The sequence below is a fragment of the Siniperca chuatsi genome, linkage group LG22, assembly GCF_020085105.1.
Source record: "Siniperca chuatsi isolate FFG_IHB_CAS linkage group LG22, ASM2008510v1, whole genome shotgun sequence".
In the NCBI taxonomy this organism is placed as follows: domain Eukaryota; kingdom Metazoa; phylum Chordata; class Actinopteri; order Centrarchiformes; family Sinipercidae; genus Siniperca; species Siniperca chuatsi.
In genome coordinates, this window is record NC_058063.1 from 21,842,831 (window position 1) to 21,862,565 (window position 19,735).

At 39.9% G+C, this 19,735-nt stretch overlaps 4 protein-coding genes across 12 annotated transcripts in view; 2 read left to right on the top strand and 2 right to left on the bottom strand.

Moving 5' to 3' along the window:
* Positions 1 to 19,735, top strand: part of LOC122870151 (butyrophilin subfamily 3 member A2-like) — a 145,917-nt gene that overhangs the window by 32,085 nt on the left and 94,097 nt on the right. The window lies entirely within an intron of this gene.
* Positions 1,679 to 8,021, top strand: LOC122870297 (myelin-oligodendrocyte glycoprotein-like). Of its 2 annotated transcripts, none has more exons than XM_044184445.1 (5): positions 1,679 to 1,884; positions 3,761 to 4,102; positions 4,804 to 4,845; positions 5,508 to 5,618; positions 6,274 to 8,021. In XM_044184445.1, exons 1-5 carry the CDS (start codon positions 1,824 to 1,826, stop codon positions 6,345 to 6,347), a joined length of 630 nt encoding a protein of 209 aa, XP_044040380.1. In that variant the 5' UTR covers positions 1,679 to 1,823; the 3' UTR covers positions 6,348 to 8,021. The 2 variants fall into 2 exon arrangements, with proteins under 2 accessions (XP_044040380.1, XP_044040381.1); XM_044184446.1 differs by having other exon boundaries at positions 1,684 to 1,884; positions 4,807 to 4,845.
* LOC122870210 (Fc receptor-like protein 5) lies at positions 6,478 to 13,038 on the bottom strand. Of its 7 annotated transcripts, XM_044184214.1 has the most exons (6): positions 12,863 to 13,038; positions 12,037 to 12,303; positions 11,577 to 11,822; positions 10,247 to 10,384; positions 9,387 to 9,501; positions 6,478 to 9,208 (listed from the first exon to the last, which is right to left on the bottom strand). In XM_044184214.1, exons 1-6 carry the CDS (start codon positions 12,891 to 12,893, stop codon positions 9,139 to 9,141), a joined length of 867 nt encoding a protein of 288 aa, XP_044040149.1. In that variant the 5' UTR covers positions 12,894 to 13,038; the 3' UTR covers positions 6,478 to 9,138. The 7 variants fall into 7 exon arrangements, with proteins under 7 accessions (XP_044040149.1, XP_044040151.1, XP_044040150.1 ...); XM_044184216.1 differs by lacking the exon at positions 9,387 to 9,501 and having other exon boundaries at positions 6,478 to 9,205; positions 12,863 to 13,032; XM_044184215.1 differs by lacking the exon at positions 9,387 to 9,501 and having other exon boundaries at positions 12,863 to 13,022.
* The window catches only part of LOC122870161 (butyrophilin subfamily 3 member A2-like), a 9,851-nt gene continuing 4,608 nt past the window's right edge, over positions 14,493 to 19,735 (bottom strand). The window contains exons 4-7 of the mRNA XM_044184064.1: positions 18,705 to 18,921; positions 18,112 to 18,176; positions 17,778 to 17,894; positions 14,493 to 16,619 (exon numbers count right to left, since the gene is read on the bottom strand). Of these exons, the coding sequence (XP_044039999.1) occupies positions 15,988 to 16,619; positions 17,778 to 17,894; positions 18,112 to 18,176; positions 18,705 to 18,921 (1,031 nt within the window). The 3' untranslated portion in view covers positions 14,493 to 15,987. The remainder of the gene's footprint in view (positions 16,620 to 17,777; positions 17,895 to 18,111; positions 18,177 to 18,704; positions 18,922 to 19,735) is intronic.

Genomic DNA, 19,735 nt, shown 5'->3' on the forward strand with positions numbered 1-19,735 from the left:
ATAAATCAAAAGTTGCCACGTGGACTGATGAGCTGTTTCTTTGGTTGAAGTAAAGACCTGCACCCTGCGCCTCTCGCTGTTGCCTCTCCCTTTGGCAATGCGATGAATAAGATGTGCACATTACAGCTGCTTGATGTCAGTTCAGTGCAATGTTTGCATGTCATTGTACAGTCAAGCATGTATGGGCATACTGAGTATTTTATTATTTATTATTTTATTTTTGCATATTTTTAGGGGCATTTACTAAACTCCGAAATGATGTATCATAAACACTTAATTTGCGGCACAAATATTTGCTTTATTTGAAAAATAACAAGTGAGAACAACAAAAAAAGACCCGGCCTGTCGTGCTGCTGCAGAGGATATCGATAAATTGTTGAGAATTATTAAAGAGCAAAGCTTTTCCAGCCTTTCCGGCGCTGCGGGTTTTCACCAAACAAGTCCCAATATGATTAAACCGTTTCCATAATCGCCTAGGTTTGCTGACCGAATACAATCTGAAGTAGTTTCACTGGACAGGGAAAATATCCTCAAAGGATATTATGACACTTTCATCATATTTGAACTTTCATAAAAACTTTTCCTTCAGGGGTTTGGACAGATTCAATCCCTTTCCCAGTGACCACGATCATCTGAAGTTAATTTACTGTGAAGTTGTTGTGAGGATTAAAGCGAAACCAGCTCCAAAGTCACAGACTGTAACACAGAACATTCCTTCATATCTGAAGTCTCAAAAACTGTAAATTGACCTCATCCTTCCTTTACTGAACATCGAAGCCTCAATTTAGTCGCCTTTAGCAGTTTGACTACTTTACAAAAGCTTTTCACCCATGCAAGGTGCTGGCCTGACCATCAGGAGCAATTTGGGGTTCAGTGCCTTGCCCAAGGACACTTCCACATGTGTATAGGAGGAGCTGGGGGTCAACTGAGCCCCCCCTAAAATGAGCTAACGTGTCCCAAATCGAATGCTTTGGATGAAGCTGAATTTAAAGAACAAGGACCGACAAAGGCTGACGGATCAAAACAGTTTGAACTGGCACTTGAACACACCCCAATAACTACAGCTGATGACATGTTTGTTCTGCACTCGCAGAGGAAATGACTAGTATTCATTTGTATTTGTACAACAAAAGAAACAAGAGTATGGCCTTAGAGAGCTACCGGTGATTAAGTATTGTACTTCCATAAAGTTGGGGGCCTCACAAGAGATTAAAAAACAAAGCAGCAGAGGCAGACATATCACGACTTGTAGTCCCAACTATTGATCAGCTCCAAAACCACTGCTTCTTACATTTCCCATAGTGCAACTCAATATCGTCTTTAATTAGACCCTCCCTGCCCCCTTTTGGTGATGTAAGGTCTTGGAGTTTATACCCTTGCCTGTTGCTGTGATACAGCTGTAATAGTGTACATCTAAAGATGCAGCCTCACACACACACACACACACACACACACACACGGGCTGCTTTACTTTGTTTAATTGGTTTAAGGAAATAAATCTGGCCCTTAATGTCTGTTTCACCACATCCCTCGTTCTCTCTGTGTGTAAAACTAAAGCACACGAGGACTACTTTATGCGGCCTTCATAAAGTATTCCTCCTCCTCTTTCATCCAATTAGTATTCAAAAATAACTTCCTCCTGCTTTGACTAAGCAGAAGTATCTCTGTGACTGGTGCGATCACGTAGGGCTGTTTAGTTTTCGCCACCAAAAACAGGACAAACCACTTTTCATATCGTTTTCTTTGCTATCATTCATTCAAGTGTAAAGTCTTCAGGGTGTCGGACCTCTTTTCTCCTCTGTGCACTGGTTTGATTGGGCATAATGAAGGAGAAAGTGGGATTCATTGTTTTGCTCCTCAGTCAAGCTGCTCTGGCCTCAAAAGGTACGTTTAACTATCTGGTACTGCAGCAGGCAGTTGGTATTCATGGTAACTGTGAACATTTGTTTGTTTCGTGCTTAACTGAAATGAATGTGACCTATAACTTTCTTGAGTTTCTGTTTCCAATAAATACTGAAAGACGGGGGATTTGCTTGAGCACAAAAATGAAAAAGAGCTTTTTCTTTCGACTGAAGGAAAATATGACATACTTTCATTTTTAGGTGTCTAGTGTTAGTGTGACTGATAAACATTACTGTATAATCGTATGTACATAAATAAGATACTAGAAGTATATGGTATTGATATTTAGTATTCCACGTTTTAAATCTACACAGCCACCAAATGTGGAAGCATCTTCGATCAGCTGAAGCACGACGCAGCAGTGAAAGCTCAGCGTGAGAACAAAGAACACTTAATATTAATCTTATTATTAGTAGTAGTATGAGAAGTGATAGCTGAAATGGACGGCCTTATTTGCACAGTACTGAATATTCAGTTAATTAATTTTTTATTTCTTAATATTAAAACAAATACAAGCCATCAATATAGCATAAACAAACACCATAAATATATATAATTAGTATCAGTCCCCTCATTTTTCTCCCTGCAAGGATAAATAATAATATGTTTATTTATAGAGCACTTATCAGAACAAAGTACAAAGTGCTTCACAACAAGAGAAATAAAACACCACAGTGAATGAGAAATCATGAAATAAATAAAATATATAAAATACATAAAAACAATAAAATATACTCATAGCAAAAGCTCTGTCCCCCTTAGTTTCCATCCTGGACTCAGGAACAGACAGGAGACCCCTGCCCGAAGATCTCAGACTACGTGAAGGTTCATAAGGGATTACAAGGTCTAAGATATAATCTGGGGCCATGAAGAGCCTTAAAAGTAATCAACAAGATCTTAAAATCGATCCTGAAACCAACAGGGAGCCGATGTAAAGAGGCTGAACCAGGTGTGATGTGGTCGAACCTCTGGGTCCTGGTTTACAGCCGAGCAGCTGAGTCCTGTACAGTCTGCAGTCGGGTCAAAGTTTTTTGGTTAAGACGAGTGAACAGGCTGTTACAGTAATCGAGGCGTGAGGAGATAAAAGCACGTACAACAGTTTCTGCATCACTAAGATTTAGATCGGATTTTTGCAATGTTTCTGAGGTGATAGAAACATGATTGGACAAGCTTAGTGAGATGTTGCTCAAAACATAAATAAACAACCGGGAGCTGAAGCAGTTTGTGATTCAGTGCTTGAACAGTTTACACACGTGTTGCCTAAATAGCCTTTTCTATCTTTCACAGCCCGCATGGAGTAAAGACAACAAAAACCTCCCTGAGAAAAGTTCCCGGCTCTTAGTTACTGTAATGCTTGATAATCAGTTGATGATTTTAGAAAATGCTATGGTCATAAATCAAATTACCACCACCTAAGAAATGTTAGACAACAAAAACCTCACAACATGCTGTACTTATTTACAGTCGCTGTTCTAAATGCTTAACTGGTCTAAAAACCGTTTCAAAGATTTAAAGTAGCAGTATAACACTGGTGGAGGAGCACTAAATCCCTTTATGTTATTTTGATTTAACTTAAGTTTTGCCTTCAAACAGTCACACTTGAAGAGATTGACTAAAGAAATATCATAAGCAGCATTTAATGTTAAAGTGACAGCGCCATTTAGTGGCCGTAGTAATTATGACAGGAGCAAAGGTGATGTTATAGAGTAACAAAGTCCACATAGGGAGGAGGTCAGGGTGGGTGGGTCTATATAAATGCAGGTCATTTATCAAAAACACAGAAATCAGGAACCTATTTCTTTAAATCTAACTCTCTTCTTGACTTTCTAATAAGGTCTAATGTGTGCTTCTTCAACAGACCCTGAGGTAGTTTGCTCATCTAAGCCAGTAGAAGCAGCAGTCGGTGAGGATGTGATCCTGCAGTGCCACCTTGAGCCCCCACTGGATGCAACAGATATGACAGTGGAGTGGAGTCATGGGCACCTCAACCACTCGGTGCACCTGTATCAAGACAGAAAAGACAATCCTGCAGAGCAGAAGGAGCACCTTGAAGGGCGAACATCTCTCTTTGATTCGGGGCTGACTAAAGGAAACCTGTCACTGAAACTCTCCTCAGCACGGCTCTCCGACGCTGGGAGATACAAATGTTCCTTTCACACTGAAAAACTGCAGAAGAGTTGTTGCCTTAACCTCACTGTCGGTAGGTACATTAAAGACTAGGATTCACATTTTACAGACTTGAAAAAAACCTGTAATTTTACATGTAGAGGAACCTTATTTTAACTTTTTAAAATATGTCACTAGTAGCAAACAGCAGCTGTCTGTCCCAAAAAGATAGACAGATGCAGATAAGTAGGAACACATGTTAGAAAGTTAAAAGAAACTTTGAAGAAAAAGTTTAAGTACAATAGTCCAGATGAGTTTGTAGTCTTTGGCCAATAGTGCCATTCCCTGAACAAAGTGACATAGTCAATATACAGTATATATGAAATATATTTAGGAGATACATAACAAAAGTTTTTTGGGGGGTGGGGCATTGTTAAATTTTGTTAATTGTTTTGAACAGTGCCAGAGGGTAAAGGCAACAGGACAGAGCAGATAGATGGATCCAGTAAATAAATATCTTGAGTTTTCACTTGAAACAATCTGAGCTTAGACATATTAAGAAGACTCCTGGGACACTTCTTTTCTAATGCGAGGTTTTATTCCACAAGGAAAGGCAATGTTAATAACAATAACAATGGAAAACAAAATAATCACAGACTGGGTGTAGGGGAGCTAAGAATGGATAAACTGAGTTAATGCGTTGTACATTTATTACACAAAATCTTTCTTCCTCAAAATGGGGCCCGAATGTAATCAAATTTATCCCACGTTTTAATACTTATTTCATTTCTTCAGCAGAGAATGAAGACAACAAACATGAGAAACAAGCAGGTTCTGGTAAGTTAAAAAAAATTAAAAATTAAAAAAGAGAAAATAGTCCGGTTATGTTGACCATTTCAATAGCTAATCAAAATGTAGATATCAACAGGACTAACACCTACAGCCATGCTAGCAGTTCTGGAGGCTGTACTCAGACACAATAGTGTATAATTATTACATTATGTTGCCAAATTAGCACTCAACTTGCAGCACAAAGATTTTTTTTATTTGAAAAAATAACAAGGGAGAACAGAAAAAAGTACTTTATGACCAGGTGGCACTGCAGAATCAGAGCTTGGCACTTTTGATCCAAGCTCTGTTAATTTCTGACCCGGCCTCTGTCACGCTGCTGCCGCACTCTCTCTTTCCCCCCGCCCGCTGTAGAGAATATAGATAAATTGTTGAGAATTATTAAATTTTGGCCCATCTTGACAGAGCGTTTCTATTTTAACTGGCGCAGCTTTTCTAGCCTTTATGGCACTGAAGGTTTACCCCCCTCAAATCGCCTACTGTGTATAATGTGGACCCAGAGAAAGTCTGTAAGGTCCTCGCTGCTGCTCGTTAAGCTCACTGCTCTGAGCGCACGAAAACAACTTTACGCGACTCAGATGAAAAACATTATCAACTCTTTTCTCTCATCTGGATTGTGGTGGCTTGACATCTTTCCTCTTCTCTTTCAGGTCACAAAGTTTCCAGACGTCTTCGCAATGTCATCTTCACTGGGATTGTCATCGTCATTATTGTCATTGTCATTGCCATTATCTTATGCAGGAGGAATTCTGAAAGCAGCAGTAAGTTATGAACTTCTCACCTCAATTTCCCCATTGTAAATTTGCATTTGAAAGGACTGTTCCTCAATAGAAAAACATGAAGTCTCTAGTGTTACATTATGATATAGAGTTCAAACCAATGAGCCTGAAATTAAATTAGGGGAGTATTGGTTGCTATAGCAAATGATGGAGTGCACTGGGAAGTTTCTTCAAACGTAGAAAACCATTTTTCACATTGTGTGACAGTGTCACATTACTGTACTTACCTTTACTTTATTCTACATAGTACATTAGCTGGCACAAAATGACTTTACTGCAGGAATGTTTCTTCTGTTTTGTGACAGTGAAGTGGCTAGCAGACCTGAATAACACAAACATCTTTGAATTCCTTATTTTGCTTACAAAAGGCTTTTGAACCTGATATTGTGATATTTCTGACTTTCTTTCACTATGGCTTCTTTACCGTCTCAAATAGATGTTTCTTCTTTTTCACAATTGTCTTGAAGCCTGCCATTTATTTAAACAGCTATCACGCTATTCTGCCACATTATCACATACTGCAGAGCTTTGAACAAGGAGTTAAAGTCAGCTAAACTTAACCAGAGTGGTGACGAAAGAGAAAACACTCACCAGTCATTTAGGAATGCACTGACACATGATCTGTTTTGTTGTTTAGGTCTGGTGGCCGAATGTCTGGTATCATGCCTGGTGATGTGTGTGGATGTGTGTCAACATCTGGAACCATACTGACAGTAGTACTTGGTTTTGTAGTGGTTTTCATGCCATCCAAAGATTTGTATCAGGTGACTTTACAAGTTAGTTTCTGTCAAACACTCCTGTCAAACATGCTAGTTGATCAGAAATACCCAGACTGCACACAAAGGCTCTGATAGTTTTATTGAAATAGAAATGGCTTCCACTTTTAGGAGTGATGTTTTGCATGAAAGAAATGGAGTTCAAAAGTTCTCTGCAATTTGATTGTATGGTCTGGACAAAGTATCCTCTTAATTTTACACATCAATATGTGTTTATAGGTTATGGTGAGTTCTACTGCATTTGTTTCTTTATTTAATGTTTATTTGTATAGGGACAAGTAAATAGCATGAACCAGTGCCACATACCACAGCATTTACACACAAAACTGAACAATAAAATGCATACAGATCAGCACAAAACAAACAATTTTGTTAACATTAGAGTAACAACTTTTAACTTTTGTAACATCTGGATACTAACCAGCTGTCATGTCATACTGAAACAGCTTTTGTTATTATTTTTGAACTCCTTTATGAGGGCACATTTTGTATATTTCTACATGAATAGGCAGGCAAGTACATACGTAGGCAGATACAGGTCCAAATGGCAGAAAACCAAAAGCAAGAGCCAACATAGCAACTGGGACGAACTGACAAAAGAACAAAGGAATCACACAGACTAAATACACAAGTGATGGAAAAATAACTAGACACATGTGAAACTAATCAGGGCGGGGCAAACAATCAAAACTGGACGGAAAAACACAAAGACAGGAAGTGAAGCTCCACAAAACACATGAGGAGAGGCAAGTATACAAAATAAAACTGGAAGTGACTAAACTCAAAACCCTCAAACCATGACACCTTTAAAATTTTTGCAATTTGGTTTACCTTTGGTTAAATTTCACATATTTAGCTAGTTTTGTTTCTTATTTTATCCTGCATTTACATTCTGAAGTCAACACTGCACACAATGTAATCAAATATATTAACTTTAACATTTCCTTGATACCTCCTTCTTTGCTTAGAAAAAGTAGTATGTCTCGAAACCATGTTGTAAGATTTTTCTAACGTGACCTTCTGGTTGTGCTCATTGAACATACTATTTCCTACCTCGTAAAATAATGATGACAAATCCATTTACCTTGAAATTAATTGCACTGCATTCTAGTAACACAACAGTATATACCTGGAAAGTTGGAGATGTTGTGTTCACAGTGATTTTAACCTGTGAGATACCAAACCACAAAAGTTTCCAATCACACTGCAAAATATAGGTCAATTAATTCTTTACTCTAAATCTAAATGTGTATTTTCTTAAACCTGCCAGAGCAGATACTTGAAATTGTTTATTTTCAATGTAGTTACACTTGTTTCAAAGCATTTTGAGACATTGTCAGTTTAAATGAGACACGTTTAAAGTACTGAAAACTGTTGGCCTATTTGTTGGTTTTAAAGTAGCACAAAGTCCTCTCCTTGTTTCCACTTCTGAGAAATGACTCTCAGATAATCTCACCACAACCGACCCACACAGGCAAAAACACTGATTTAGTAAATCGCTGACAAAAAAAATGCTAAAATGTTTGTTCTTTTCCTGTTTGTAATTTAAAGTAACACTTATGTTATAGAAGAATAAGAATGTGAGAAGAGAATAAAACCATTTACAGCAGTTATTTGTGTGTCACTCTCCAGACAAAGCAATTTCTGTTGACTGTTAATATTAAAAACAATTTCCAGTTTTGAGTAAATTCAGTTCAGATAAAATGTCAAATGGAAAAAAAACTAAACAATAGCTAGCTGGACTAAAACTTCACACCTCATACATGATTGCATGATGAAAACAACCAAACCACAAACACGTCTCTCAGAAAACAAACGCCCTCATGCTCCTTCCACTTCCTTTTCACACTCAACAGCAGTGTGTAACACAGGAATTATACAGCATAATTTGTCTCAGTTAAAAACCAACTTACACTGTTATACAAACAAGACTACACTGAGAGCATTAAAAAGGCCAGCTGCGCTTTCTTTATCAGCATCCCACTTGACCTTTTCCCCTGAAGACAGCTAACGCAGCAGGAAAAGTGCAGGTGTAAGTAATAAAATTAATGATGGCTAAATTCCATTTACCTGCGTCAGTTTATGGGCCCTGGTATTGTGCATGCTAGCTCACTGTCACGGCTTACTGGGACACTCCATCGTTAATGATATTAGTAACACCTGTGCCTTTCCTACCTGGGATTAACTTGGAAGAAGAAAGAAAAGGAAAGGAAGAAGGAGAATGACAGAATTTGCATCCATTACGGATGTGGTGACCCAGTCACAAACTTCAGTTCAACAGCTAATCACAGATGTTTATGATACAAAAAAGATTAAATTAAATTCCCTAATTTTTACATTTTATGCGGCCATTATTAGGTGCGGCACTATCTATGCTGTTTTTAGACTTATGTTTACATTTAGTGACTGTTGTCTCTTAGATATAAGGTCACGGTGGGTGGTTGGACATAGACCTACAAAGTGTTTGACGTTGACACTGGAGACCATCACTGTATGTGCAGATGGCTACGCAGATGACACAAGTGAAAGTGATCTGTAGGAAAAAGAGAGGTTACGTAGGAAGCATGATCAATGAATGCATGAAAATGTTTAGTCAGTGGTATCAAACATCCATCAAATATCAAACACAGCAGATCATTTAACTCAACGCTGGTGGTAAAAATGGATCTCCAGGACATCCTGTGGTGGAAGGTCGCATGCAGAAATTCTATGTCGCTTTTTGCAGTTTACAAGACTATACGACTATTTCCATGATAACATCGTTGCTGCCTCTTCTCTCTGCAACCGTCTGAGCTGCTGTGAAAAGAAAGATCAATATCAGCAGCTACATTAATAGAAAAATAGTATTGTCTAATAATCAATCAGTAATAATCAGGTGAAGGCTTTACTCCGATTTAAGATGTTTGGGTTCCTTTTCAGAGCAACCTGTTAACTTGTTTCAGCGCACAGTCTGAATAATAATTAAAAAATTCACCTGCACATTATGTTGCAATGTTGGAGTTTACCTCCAACCTCAAACCCCAATCTGTCACGATGGTAGCATGGTTCACTCTTACTCTCACTCTTTGTGGGTGGGATTAAGAATAGATCTTTGTGTGACAAAGCCAGAAAAACAGCAAAAGGAAATTAGCCTCAAAAATGGCGACAAATGACAAACAGAGCTGTGCACTTTGTTGCAAGTTGACAGAAGGACAGTAACTCTTGAACTGGCATGTTTCTTTGACCAACGTAAAAAACATTTGGTTAACTGCATCTAGCAACTGCTACCATGTCCATGTTAGCTAATAGGGGGTTGTGATTGCTTAGGACAAAATAACTCCCTTCCTAAACAACAATAATAAAAAAAAAGCCAATATGACCACGATGTTGGACAGAATAATGAAGTTAAACGGGCTTTTAGGCTTGTGGCCTAGAATATCTTTGGCATGTGTTGTCAAACAGGTGAACTGACATGTTTACAGGTTTATATAGGATCACATAGTTTAAATCTCAATTGGAGTAAAACCTTACACAGACTATAGATCATTAATGATAATGTTCATGTAAATAGGTGTCATCTGCAAAACCGATATTATCAGAGTGTCTGATTGTGTTTCCTTAAGTGATAGTTACATTTAAATGTTTTAAATTTAAGCTTCATCAAACGCTGAAATCTTGAAGAATGACTGTAGAAAGTAAGCAAAAGTATTTATACTTATAAAAAGTATTTCAGGAACCAAACGAGTTAACTGACAGCACAGATGGCTAACTTGTTGTTATAGCACGATCTGATTAGCTAACATTAACAAATATAAGCAAGATTGCCTCCTTAGACACACGCAGTAGTGTTCCCACCTCTCGCTCTGTCTCTGTATATGAGTCCCAGTAAGATGGTGGACAGCAGGTAAGGAGTTCCCACCACCAGGTGATACATCAGTCTGGAGACAGAAACTGGAGATGCAGGCGGAGCTGAAGATGAAGGTGGATGAGAAGCTGTGAAGATAAATGAACGAAAAACTGGATCAGTAAGTCAAAGAAAGAAACTCTCACGTTTCATTGTTAGTGTTTTACATATTTCAACTCCTTGGAATCCAAATGTTTACTTTCAGTCTCAACGTTTTATGGCATTTTTTTCATTTTCTGCCTCATTCAGCTTTTAATGTGAAATCTATTTTCCAATAAGACGGTAGACTAAAACCTAAGAATACAAATATTGACGTGTATAACAGTTTTCTAAATTCCTTTTAAAAAAAGTGCTTTAAAGAATATCAAACAACATGTGCAGAGCAACGCAGGAAAAAAATAAAGCAAAATTAAAAAAGTATAGACAATATACAATATTACAAAAGGAATCATGTTAATAAGAGTAAAATGTAAGCATAATGATGAGTTCATGTTAAGGCTCAGGAAATGCAGGATTGGACCTGAGGGCAGACGAAGGCAGGCAGGATGATTGCAGAGATTTATTGATAAGGTTTACAGGCAGGTACTGGTAGGTAGGCAGGCAGGTTCAAGACCAGGTCAGGGTTTGGATGACAGAAGTTCGAAAGCAAATACACGAAGCACGATAACACCTAGGGCGATCAGAAAGAAGAACAAAGGATCTGGGCCGGTGTGTATAGTGAGTGACTGATGCGGGAATGAGATGCAGGTGAGGAGGTGGGTGGGGAAGGCCAGGCAACTGCAGAGCAGATGAGGGAAGTGGGGACAGGTGGGTAGTCAGGTGAAGGGGAAAGAAAGGAAAGACCGAGGGCCCCTGTAGTGGATGGGTGGAAAATGTCAACGAAGGGGCCTGAGGAATTAGGAATGTGGCTGCAGAAGAGGGACACAGAGACAGACTGTGACCTGACACAAAATGCCATCAAACCATCAAAATCATCAAAACAAACAAAATGGGGACCCGCGCATAAAAACATTGCTCCACAGCACTACTAGTGGCCAAAACCTCCACAGTTACCTTTAATACCAGGCTGAATCTCTGGTTGAATTTTAAAAACTGTCCACCGTGAGTCAGAAAATGTTTTTATTTATTTATTTAAATATTTATTTAAGCCGCTCTTTAAAAAAAGGTTTGAAGCAAAATGCAGGCATCTGGCCTCAAATGTTGCACTGTTCCTGTAACAACATATTTACATGTTTGACAGACTTTTCTCAGTTATATATTACTGTAGACTGGTTATCTCACCTTCAACAGCCAGCCAGCTGCCCACTGATTCTCCACCTCCAGTGATGCTGCACTTGTAGAGTCCTTCATCAGATTTGGAAGCACTGTGAATGTTCATCTCTCCTGTGGAGTTGCTGCTGATGGAGTGGCCATCTTTGTAGAAATTAAACCTGTGGTCGGAGGAGTTCGTCTCAGCTTTACAGCGCAGAGTCACAGCAGCTCCCTGCGACACCGGGAGGGCAGGACTCTCCAGGATCACAGTACGATCTTTGGAACAGAAAGAAACTTATTTTATACTTTCACCAAAGCCATATTTTATTCAAATAAAAGGTTCACGTAACCCTAGCTTTACTTTGTAGTTCAAAAAATTGTCAGACTTGGATTCTGATGTAAAGTCTATCTATTAAATGCAGCTTTAAGTTGAACTCGAGGCAGCAGAACATTAAGCAGGACCACTTGTTTCCAGTGCCGTGTGCAGTACCAGTGATGGTGATGTTGACGCCGTTGCTCCTCTCCCTGTTTTCAGACTCGCACCAGTACACCCCGCTGTCAGATGGGTAGGTGTTTCCGATGATGCAGGTGGAGCCCGAGGAGGAGGTGCCCCAGCCGGAGGAGCAGGGTCTGACCCCGCTCTCCAGCGTTTTCCTCTTCACCTTCCAGCCAGTAGAGTTCAAATGATCATCACAGCGCAGAGTGATGGAGTCGTACCTGAAGAACTGAGACCTGTCAGGGCTGACCTGAAGACAGGCTGTCCGGAGGAGAGGAAGGTAAAAGTAAAATGAAAGAGGAAAGTAAAATAAGAGAGGAAGAAAGAAATGGAGGACAAAAGAAAACAAAAACAGGAAGAGAGTAGGGAAAGTGCGAAAAGAAGAAACGTGTAAGTATCGTCGAGGAAAGCGTGAAAAATGCACAATGTTTAGCATAAAACAAGAATACAGTAATACAAATGCACAAAAAGAAAGAAAAATGTGAAGAGAAAGGTAAGAAAAGAAGGGTAGAATGAAAAATAAAACGGCTTGAGGAATGAAAACGAGCGAGAGAGGCAGGAAAAGATGATGACAGTGAGAGAATGAATGCAATAGAAAAATAAAGAAATGATGAAACAAAGTGGGAAAAAATAGGCAAGAATGAATCAAAGACAAGAATGCAAACAATAAAACAAAACATTTAAAATAAGCGAATGAAATCAGCGATTTTTGTTTTGAAAAAGACATCACAATATCTGTCAGCAGCACGTGAAGAGACTGGCCAGTTTAAGAAAGAGATTATTTTCCACACTGTAAAGAAATGTCAGAGTTTGTACTCACACAGCACCAGGCAGAACGGTGTTAACTGCATCTTGACCCACTACCAACTGACAGTCTGATGTCTGACTTCCTCTGAGACCTACAAACCCTCTCCACCCACGCAGACGTTGTCTCTGCAATGTGAAATGCTGCTTGTGTGAAACACCTCCAAATTTTCTTCATTTTCCTCTAAAGAAAAAATGCACTAAACTACCTTTAACCTTTAATTAATAAGTGTAACTAAGCTATTTCCTAAATACAGCATACATGCATTTATTGATTGTTTTTGGCAACTTGGGTGCAGCAAAACAAGCTGCAAACACTGACGTATTATCACTTTACACAGTTGTAACGGTTAACGTGTTAGCAAACAGTTGTTTATGTACACATGCAGTGGACACAGATTGTGTCTCTGACCACCTAGCAATGGTAAGTCCAATATTCACTCTACTTTTAGCTCTGTGTTGGTCTCCACCAACCTGAGAAGAACATTCGGCTTTTTAGCGGCTAAATGCTACGCTACGTTCACCAGCTAGTCGCTAACTTTGTCGGTCTGTCATTTGGTGCTGAGCAGGTGGAGTGCAGTGGGTTTGCCAGTCTGAAAATGACACCGATGAGGGCGCTGAAACAAAAGCAGTTCGGTTATGGGCTGCGAAACCAAAACAATGGGCCGAAAGACGCTAAAAAGCTTCCATTGTTAATATAAAAATATTTATTAGTGCAGCTTTAAAAGGATAAACTAAGACGTTGCAAGTGACCTCATGCTCAAGTTTTTACTTTGCTTTTTAATGTATCCAACTTTCTCTCAGCCTGCTCTCTGAAACAAACTGCCCGATGACCTAACATCTGTCACAACTGTGCCACATTCAAAAGCCAGTGGTGGAATGTAGTACATTTACTCAAGTACTGATTTTGAGGTACTTAATTAGTAATTTACTTGAGTATTTCCATTTTATGCAACTTTATACTTCTACTACATCTCAGAGGGAAATATTGTACCCCCCCCCCTCGGATCAGCTGGAAAACGCATCGTCACAGAGCTGAAAACAGGCTGTTTCTCTCACGAAACGTCGACTTTTTAGAGATACGTGGTTCTCACAGGACAGCGACGCTACAAACACGTGATGATCTTATAGACCATGATGCATTGCTGCAGGTTAAACTACCCAACAGTATATAAAGCAGTTAAAATGAGCTCAACCTGAAACGTCTGCAGCAGTAAAATGCAACACACACATTAATGCAGAAACATCAGATATAATAAACACTGACAGGAAGCGTTTTACTGCACAGGGACGACTTTTACTGTCAGACTTTGTGTATTTAATACTAATAATAGTTACATACTTTTATTTAAGTAAGTTTTTGAATGCAGGACTTGTTCTTGTAGTGTGAGTATTAGTACTTTTACTTAAGTAAAGGATCAGAGTACTTCTTCCACCGCTGGCAAAAGCAAACTGTAATTTATATTTTCTCAGTCTTATAATTAGTTACTGTGTGTGTGTGTGTGTGCACGTTTGTGTATGTGGTTCATGCATCTGGGTACACAATGCAAAAGCAAAAAGAACCTGCAGTGTTGTAATCGAGTCACTTGGGGGCGCTGTTTGTGTGTTTTCAGACTAGTATTGTGTGAATGAAGTGAACGCTGAAATTAAACAAAGTGCTTTATTTCACAACAGAGTGTAGTGGACATAAAAAAGGGCAGTTGTAAAACACATAAAAATGTATTCTTATTTACATAATCCATACAAAAATTAAGATATTTGAATTAAATTAAGAATCAATACTTTATCACAAATACAAAGACATTTTAAATACAGAAGCCCTTATATACAACCCCAGACATCAAATCTTATCTTAACACATTAAATAAAGGTTATGTGCCTGACACCGGTAGAAATGCACACAAAGTGAGCAGAAAGTGGCAGCTGCAGGTAAAAACAAAGATAAATGCATAAAAATCAAACCTGACAGTTGTTAGGAAAACAAAAGGACCTTCTTGTCCTGCATGTGCAGCCTCCAAAGATTTATGGTGATAACCTGCGGTGTCGTTTTCATATAAACATGCTCTCCATAAAGACACTGTGAAACAACCTGCAGGTGTCAAGTCCTTTGTCGGTACATAAAGCTTGGCACTAAGTAACAATAAAAATGGTCACATCAAAAGTATTTACATCTATTGTGAGGCAAATTTAAAACGTTTTCCCCAGTTATTTCAATAAAGGACATAAGTACAAAATGACAGAGAGCCAGTTTAAAGAGCTCTGACATCAGCTATACCCATTTTAGCAAGCAGGTAGCAGCTAAAACCCAGAGACAAAGGGCTATTTAATCCAGGGTCTGCTAAGATGAATTTAAGAGGCCGTGGCAAAGAGCTGTTCCAGTTTCTATCATGTAAACAGTACAGATGACCCAGCTGTAGGTGACGCGTGCACTGCTGCAGCACCTGTGTACCTTTGTGGACTTTGGTAACTGCTAACTGGGCCTGTGCCACAATCTGAGTGCGGTTCTTATCAAAGAGCGCTAGCCGCTTTGTTGCTGTGTAGCTGTCGTCATGTGTAGTGTCGCTTGTTGTGATTGGCTGAACCTGTCTTATGGCAGGCACGTGGGAGGAAAGTCAAGCTTAAAATAGAGCATAAAAAATACAAGCTCGCTTATGCTTAATGGCGAAGTTTGAGATTTTGGGAAATAATGCTTATTCGCTTTCTTGCCAAGAATTAGATGAGAAGATTTCTACCTCTCTCATGTCTGTGCGGTAGATATGTAGCCGGAGGCAGCACCTGGTTAGCTTAGCTTAGCTTAGCGTAAAGACTGGAAACTGGGGGAAACAAAGTCTGCAAAATATCACGTGAGCTAAAAAGCTGAAGTCACTTTTTCAATCTGTTGCAAGTACCTGCTTGTTTTGAGTTAATTAAAATGCCTGAGTTGTTATTAGAAAAAAAAAAAAAAAAAAATATATATATATATATATATATATAGTGAGAGCTTATTTTCTTATAGACAACCGTGTTTTACTATATACTATGATAACAGGGTTTTAACGGGTCAGTTCACCCAAATTACAAAAATCATTATCATTTGTTTTTTTATTTGCTAAGGTTTCAGAAAATGCAAGACTGAAACTTTTACTGCTTTGTGCTCCTGTCTCACGGCACTAACAGCTCCGCTTCCTCTGATAAATTTGCCAGGGGTGTGAAGCGGTTATTAGACAGGGTCGACAATGTAGGCGCAAAGGAATGTCGACGCTGAAGTTTGGGAATGTTTGGACGGGGCTGAGCTGACTCACTCTTACAACGACGGATATCGCCGAGCTTTTTCTTTGAAGTGTTGGCTGAAGAAGAACTGCACAGTGCGTCATCAAAGCTCAACACAGCAGGGCTGCTGTTGGCACGATTCATTCCTGGGATCGGGCGGCCAGGCGCACGAGTGCTGTTTTGTTGCGAGATGCCAGGTTTCGGACCCTGATTCTGGGGTAAGCTGCCAAATGCTGGAGGGTGGCTGTTGGTTGAGGCTGCAGGACTGCACGCGATCGTTGGCTGGTCAAGATGGCAAACAACAGGACTTTGCTGAGGTTTGTTGTTGTTCTGTAGTTGGCGAATGGTGTCTTCTTTCTCTTGAAGCTTGGACTTGAGGTCAGCCACGTCTCTCGTCAGCTTCTGAATGGTGCGGTTGTCGGCCGTCTCAGCCCTGACGCTCTGCAGAAGCGGTTGATTTCCAGAGGTACTGCTCACTCTGCTTTGATCTGATGACTGCCTGCTCACTGGCAGTTTCTGTCCCGCTGTGTGAATACAAAAAAAAAAAAAGTCGTTACACATGAATCTTTTATTGAAGGATAACTCCACGTCCCCGGATCTCAGCAGTAACTTGGTGAGTACAATCTTAGAACTGATGGACGTGATGCCAAAACACAGAAAATAAAGCCCAGGTTGTAATAAAGAAAAGGATAAAATGATCCTTTAAAAAGGAGGGGGCAGAATGAGCCTGACCATTACAGGCTGATTCACTCTGGTCATTTTATTTTTGCTACCATAAATCATCAAATAGAATACACTAAATCCAGTGAATAGAGAATGAGGAGGCCTGTTTCCAGATCTGCTGTTTTATGTCAAACTAAACACTCCCTGCAACTGGTTCACATTAAAAGTCTTCTTCTCTGAATGTTGCAACATTTCTGCACATCTCAAATCACGTTCAATGATAGTTATTTCAAAGCTGTCTTTCTTAGAAATCCAACAGACCTGCTTCTAGATCTCCGCCACACTTAGTTCATGACTTTCAACGGGCCTCATGCAAGAACATTCTCGTAGTCATATCCTAAACCTCTCTCACTGTTTTCTGCCAGGTTTTCTCGTACAAGTGTTCCAAGTCAGGTTCACCAAACTTTCTTAACTGCACACACTTGTAAATCGTTCGTTTCAGCCTGATGAAAGCCACCAGTTCAGGCGGAGGTGCACGTTTTGCTTAATCGACGCCCCTTTATGAGGGGTCGTATAAGGCTGCTCTCTCCGCTCCACCTGTGGGCGAGTTTCATCCTGTTGCCACAATCAGCAGACAAAAAGTTTAGCAGTGTCAGTGTTTGTGGAGGATCGCTTTGGTGTTAAAACAAATCTAAACATCCATCTGCAGGGGGGGGTGGATCCGATTCCAGCTGACATGACATTGGGCGAGAGGCGGGGTACACCCTGGACAGGCCGCCTAATCTAAAAATATCACCACAGCTGTCGGCCATCAGAGCAGCGCTGTGCTGCGGCAGAGATAAAGAGTGTTTTCTTACGATACTGCACGATGTTAAACTCTCCAAGGCAAAGAGAGCGCTCGGCTCGTCAATGCCAGCCCTGAAGCAGGCACGCAATAGGTTTGCACTTTTACGGCTTTTACTAATTGAGAAGTGAGCTTTTATACTAAACACAGTATCGTCTCAGTGTTAGTGACTTACCACATTTGCCACATCTCTTCCATAAAAAGACCGTTAGTCCACCCAAGGCTGCTACTAGAAGTAAAACCAGTCCAACAGCGATGCCAGCGGTTAGAAAGCAGGACTGTATGTAGTGAACTGAAATGACAATAAACATGATGTTGATGTCGAAGTAAATGATCTGATATATTATAAATACGATAAACCCCAGGAGGAGACCACATGACTAACTGGAGTCTGTATATGTTCCGTAAAATGTCAAGACACCACAAATATGAACTAATTTGATGGTGAAACTGTGCTATGACGGTACAGGTGCAGGTGCAGGTGCAGGTGTGTTAGAGCTGCAGTGTACCTGGTATAGAAATGTGTGTGTCCCTGGTCTGGTTGATCTCCGGCTGGTGAACTCTGCAGGTGACCCTGCGATGAAAACACATTCGATTAAGTTTACATGGAGTTTATAGATCTTACATGTCATGTATGATCTATAAACTACATTTAAGAAAAAAAAGTCTTGCGGTTGGTGAGTCACTCTGTGTATCCATAGCATTTTAATATTAAGAAAAGTTTCTTTAATATTCTTTTTCACCAATATTTTCACCGATAGACGATTCAACCCATACTTGTGGCCCTGTAGTCTTTCCCTTGGGAGAAATGGACTGCACACATGAGCTAACGAGTCCAGTGTTCTAGTTTATTTTGTACGAGCCCATGGGAACCTGCACCATCAGTGGTGACGTCACTCGGACTCAAGTCTGTTTTTTAACCTGCACGTCTTTTAGTGTGTAAAATTCCTCATTGTTGGAAAGTGACCTTTTTTCATAGAGTGCAGAGTCTGATTCCTCGTTTTTTTCACAGGAGTTTGAGATATGACGCTAAACTAAAAGCCAAACATACGGAACTGAAAGCGGGAACCGAAGAAGACCAGATAATAAACCGGATCCGAACCTGCTGGAAGCATCCTGGAGAGTCACTCTTCGACTCACAGTGCAACACCCACTGACATCTTCACGTCTTCTTTGCTCATCAGCAGGGATGCTGTTTCCGCGATCATCCAGAAAGGTGATCTCAGGCTCCGACAGCCAGCAGTCCGCCTCACACTGAAGAGTCACCCCTCCGCTCTCGGCTGAAATCATCACCGAGAGTTTGGGCTCAGAAACTGCACCTGTAAAAAACAAGAATTACACAAGGTGTCACCTTTCAGTGTTCCACCCAGGGTTTCTGTAAAAATGTATTCAATTTTAATTGGGACGATGCTTTGATCTTTGCTCTGTGAGACATAAAATGAGTCAATGAAGTCTGATAAAACAGTGTGAACACAGAACCGGTCAATGACTAACCATATACACGTACAGCACCACGCCCGAGGTAGGACAAGTGACAGCTAAACCTTTTCACACTGTTATCGTCAGTCTTGGGTTTTCCACGCGCTCCTTTGGGTGAAGCTCTTGGCTGTATTTTTTAGCTTCAGGAACTTTTGAGATAATAAGATAATGTTATTCAATTAAAGAGCAAAAATCACAAACATTCCTGAGAGTTTTTCCAGGTAATCAAGTCTTTGATGCTCAACAGAGCTCCTAACCGCGCTCCACACCCAATGTGTGTGACTCGATGAATCACAGCTCCATACGCTTTCATTTTGGTAGTCCTGTGTAAACATGATTTATTTACTGTGTTTGCCACTACAGTATAATGTAGGGCTGCAACTAACTGTTATGTTCATTATTAAATCATCTCTAGATTTTCAAATTACAGTGATTTAAAAGATGAAGGCAGCGAATCCTTATATTCGAGAAGCTGGAACCAAAGAATGTTTGGCGTTTTTTTTTTCTTAGGAGTAAATTAAATGATTTGCAAAATTCATCTGAAATCGACCCAAAATCTGAAAGTCAAGCGATTTAAATTACTGAAGGGTTTTATCAGGTGTAGTCAGGTGTAATCCTTTGCTCCCACACGCCGTTAGCGGCGGACGACAGGGA